The sequence below is a fragment of the Mercurialis annua genome, linkage group LG8, assembly GCF_937616625.2.
Source record: "Mercurialis annua linkage group LG8, ddMerAnnu1.2, whole genome shotgun sequence".
Lineage (NCBI taxonomy): Eukaryota > Viridiplantae > Streptophyta > Magnoliopsida > Malpighiales > Euphorbiaceae > Mercurialis > Mercurialis annua.
Window position 1 is genome coordinate 34,446,642 of NC_065577.1, and position 4,159 is coordinate 34,450,800.

At 36.7% G+C, this 4,159-nt stretch overlaps 1 protein-coding gene across 1 annotated transcript; it reads right to left on the minus strand.

Annotated features, from left to right (window-relative positions):
* Positions 1-379: 379 nt before the first annotated feature.
* Positions 380-4,159, minus strand: LOC126661967 (uncharacterized). Its single transcript, XM_050355851.1, has 5 exons — positions 4,086-4,159; positions 3,616-4,026; positions 3,289-3,531; positions 3,026-3,246; positions 380-2,871 (listed from the first exon to the last, which is right to left on the minus strand). The coding sequence occupies exons 1-5, from the start codon at positions 4,157-4,159 to the stop codon at positions 380-382; spliced, it is 3,441 nt and encodes a 1,146-aa protein (XP_050211808.1).

Consider the following 4,159-nt stretch of genomic DNA (forward strand, 5'->3'; position numbering starts at 1 on the left):
TCTCCGGAAGAATAATCTCATTTTGAAATTGTCTCTGATTTCTAGCCTTCCATATTTCCCACACTGCAAAGAACCAAATCATAATCCAAAGACTTTTGAATTTCTTATTAGCCAAAAATGACCACTGCCAGTAGAAGTGATCCAAATAAAATGGATGAACCCAAGAGCTGTTCACTTTTAATAACAAACAGGACCAAACACTCCACGCATAAGTGCAGTGAATAACTATATGCGTTGAAGTCTCATCCTCAAAGCAAAAGGAACATAAACCATTATCAGATCGAAGAATTCCTCGTCTGATCAAAGAAATCTTCGAGGAGATGCGGTCTCTAGCCAATAACCACATAAAGAATTGAATACGAGGTGGAAGCTTCAATTTTCAGATAATTCGAAAGAAATTAGAATCCGCCACCCCTAGCTGAATTCTTCGTTTAACTGGCCATGACAAAACACCCATAGAAGCTGATGAATAAACTTTCTTCTTCAACCAAACAAACTTGTCTTGCTCGGAAATCAGGTTTACAGATTCAACCATAGACTCAAGACGCAGCAATTCTTCAGATTCACCAACTCGCAGAGACCGATTCCAATTAAGGTTCAAGTGAAGCTGAGATGACTGCCGAGAGCCCATAATTTGCTGCACCGTGCTATTTGAATTTCTGGACAGTCTAAACAAGCTTGGAAAGGAGGAAGAAAGCACAACATCGCTTATCCATTTATCACTCCAAAATCTCAAACCATTACCATTACCCAAAGCAACTGAAACATTATATTTAAAAATATTCCAAGAATCTGTGTGAGACAAACAACAGGTAGTAATACCTTTCCAAAGAGGAGAAAGACATAATGAATCTTCTAATTCAAGTTCGAACGAAAACGAGATACCGCAACTAGATGAAACCACTGAGAACCACATAGAATTACGAGGAGCAGTCATAATTTTCCATATCCATTTGAATAACAAACATCTATTCTTCATTCTAAGAGGAATTGTATTAAGACCGTCATCAACAAAAGGAGAACAAACATTCCGCCATGCCACTTTACTGAAATATCTACCCTCAATGGTTCCATTCCAAAGGAATTTACGCATATATTTCTCTAGGCAATTAATAACCGAAGCCGGAGCAAATAACGAGCACATGTAATAAACCGGAAGACTACTCAACACTAACTTAATAAGAATTAACCGACCTGCTGAGGATAAAAGACTACCGCGCCACGAAGAAAGCTGAGTAGAAAAGTTATGAATAACCGGATCCCATTGCTTCATATTCAGTTTCTTAATTGACAAAGGTAATCCTAAATAAGTAATAGAAAAATCCTGCATTTTACAAGATAAAATATCTGCTGCCAAACTCAGAGAATAATCATCTATATTAATACCTGTAATGGAAGACTTCTGGAAATTTATTTCCAAGCCTGAAATCAGTTCAAAACAGTGTAAAATACGCCTCAAATTCATAAGCTTTTCCAAGTCATAAGGAATGAAAACCAAAGTGTCGTCTGCAAATTGTAATAACGAAACCTGATTTATGCACCCCTCAATTTGAATACCATCAATCAAACCCCTTGAAGTCGCTTCAGAAAAAATAGCACGCAAGTCCTCAATAGCAATAACAAAAAGAAGAGGCGAAATTGGATCTCCTTGGCGCACTCCTTTCTCCATAAAAAAATTATCAGAGGGAGAACCATTAACCAACACGGATAGTTGTGAAGAACTGAAAAGAGAGGATATCCTGTTAATCCAAGTGCCATCAAAATTCATACACTTAAGCATAGAAATAATAAAAATCCAAGACACTAAATCAAAAGTTTTTTTGAAATCCAGTTTAATCATAAGAGCCTTTTCCCTGCGAGAATGAATCACATGAATAATTTTAGAAGCTATCATGTGACAATCATGAATGTTTCTCCCATTTACAAAGCCATATTGACATTCTGAAATAATTGAAGGAAGAATGGGAGGAAGTCTTTCAGATAGCACCTTAGAGACCCATTTCCGAATACCATTAACCAAGCTAATTGGACAAAAATCCGCAATATCGGAGGCTTCTTTAAACATCGGTAACAAAACCAAAAAAGCAGTATTTAATCCCACCGGAAAATAGCCAGAAGAGTAGAATACAGAGAAGATTTTCAAAATATCTTCTTTTAAAATCTTCCACGCTCGCTTATAGAAAAAGAAATTAAATTCGTCAGGTCTCGGAGATTTATTATCGTCAAAGCTAGATAAAGCGCTGAAAATTTCTGATTCCAAAAAGGGAGAAAAAAGATTAACAGCCTGCTCATCCGAGAGGCTAACTATAGGCAAATCTGAAAGAGAAAACTTCGGCATAAGCTGCTTTTGCTTGAACAAATTCTTATAAAAAGAGAAAACTTGAAACTTGATATCATTCGGATCCGAATATAGAACATTGTTCACTGTAATTTCTGAAATAAGATTAGATCTAGATCTGATTGAGGCTACCGAATGATAATACTTAGTATTCCTCTCACCAAACTGATTCCAGTTTAACCTTGATTTTTGTAGGCACAACGAATCAAGCTGTTTTGAAACCTTATCAAATTCGACATGAAGAGATGATAATTGAGTTAATTCCAAATCCACCAAAGGCCATGAGTCTGCAGTTGAATCCATGTCATTAATAGATTTTTGGACATCACCCAATTTTGTGTTCAAATCCCCAAAATGAGTCTTATTCCAAATTCTAATAACTGATCTAAGCTCTTTCAACTTAGCCACAAGACTACCCTTAGCAGTATTTTCAGATATAATAGCCCAAGAACTATCAACAAGCGAGTAAAAATGAGAATAATTCCACCAAGCGTTGATAGACTTAAAAGGTTTAGGACCCCAATCCGATAAAACTTCAGAACAAAATAGAAGAGGAATATGATCCAAATAAGATCTTGGTAATTCCTTAAGAGAAAGCTTCGGCCAATATCTCGAGAGAACTAGGCGAGATAAAACACCTATCTATTTTAGACCGCGATAATCTATTGTACCAAGTAAAGAAACGACCTTGTAAAGGAACTTCTAGCAAAGAAGAAGAATTGATAAAATCCGTGAAATCCTTCATCGAATTGGAGAAGCTAGAGCAGTTTAGCCTTTCACATGGATCCATAATTTCGTTAAAATCCCCCAACAGAATACAAAGCTTGTCACACACAATTTCAGAATTAATTTCTTGCCATAAGATGAAACGATCCCTTGAGCAGTTACTTGCATAAACCAAAATCAGTCTGATATTACAGAAATTCCAGCAAAAATTTATACTTATAAACCTTGAGGAAGTAATCAACCTTGTTGGAGAAATCAGAAGCTTATTCCAAATCAAAACTAATCCACCTGATGCACCTTGAGACGGAGAAAAGCTAAAATTAAAATCAGAATTGGGCCAAAGTCTCCTTATACCAAACTCGTCAAAACTCTCCTTTTTAGTTTCAATCAACCCAAGAACCGATAAATGATTCTTAAAGACCAAAGAACGAACAAAACGCTGTTTTCTCGATAAAGAAAGCCCCCCTCTGCAGTTCCAAGAAATAATATTGAAAGAGCACGACATGATAAAAAATCGATAACTTGGATTGGAACAACTAATTCAAACAGACTTCGAAAAGTCCTGTTGATGCCTAAGACACAGCAATTCCAAAATTGCAACTTCGTCTTCTGCTGAGAAAAGACCCAATTGCAGCCCAATATTCCATGTCTTTCTTGTTTCAACTTCCTTACTAGCTGCTGCAAAATTTATCTTGCTCCTATGCTTTATAATTGCATTCGAAAAGGATGAATCCGAACAACCTGGAAGAGTAAAATTTGAACAGAAATTACCCTTATTATCCATCTGTTTAAATTTCCTCCTAGATTCAATAAAGCCCTGAAACCCTGCTGGGGTTCGACCTGCTGAAGAGCTACTACCTGATGGAATACTGTTATCGGGGTTGAAACCTATCATTGGATTGGATGCAGCTTGTTTCTCCATACAAACAGACGCATCAGCGCGAATCGCGTCCTGAATTGGACTATGTAACACAAACGCTGGAGATGACACTTTCAAAAGACCTTTTTGTTATAAAGAAACCATGAAATCCTCTTCAGCTGGTTTGTCAAAACTAGAAAAAGATCCCTGACAACTCGAAGAATCATCATTGCCAT

Excerpts from the sequence above, each read along its gene's own strand:
- LOC126661967 (XM_050355851.1), bottom strand. The coding sequence starts at position 4,159 with ATGGCAATGATGATTCTTCGAGTTGTCAGGGATCTTTTTCTAGTTTTG. Across the intron at positions 4,027-4,085 it reads CAGCTGAAGAGGATTTCATG|TCCAATTCAGGACGCGATTC; the intron begins GTTTCTTTATAA and ends TGTGTTACATAG. Across the intron at positions 2,872-3,025 it reads GCTAGAAGTTCCTTTACAAG|TTTTATCGGATTGGGGTCCT; the intron begins GTCGTTTCTTTA and ends TTTGTTCTGAAG.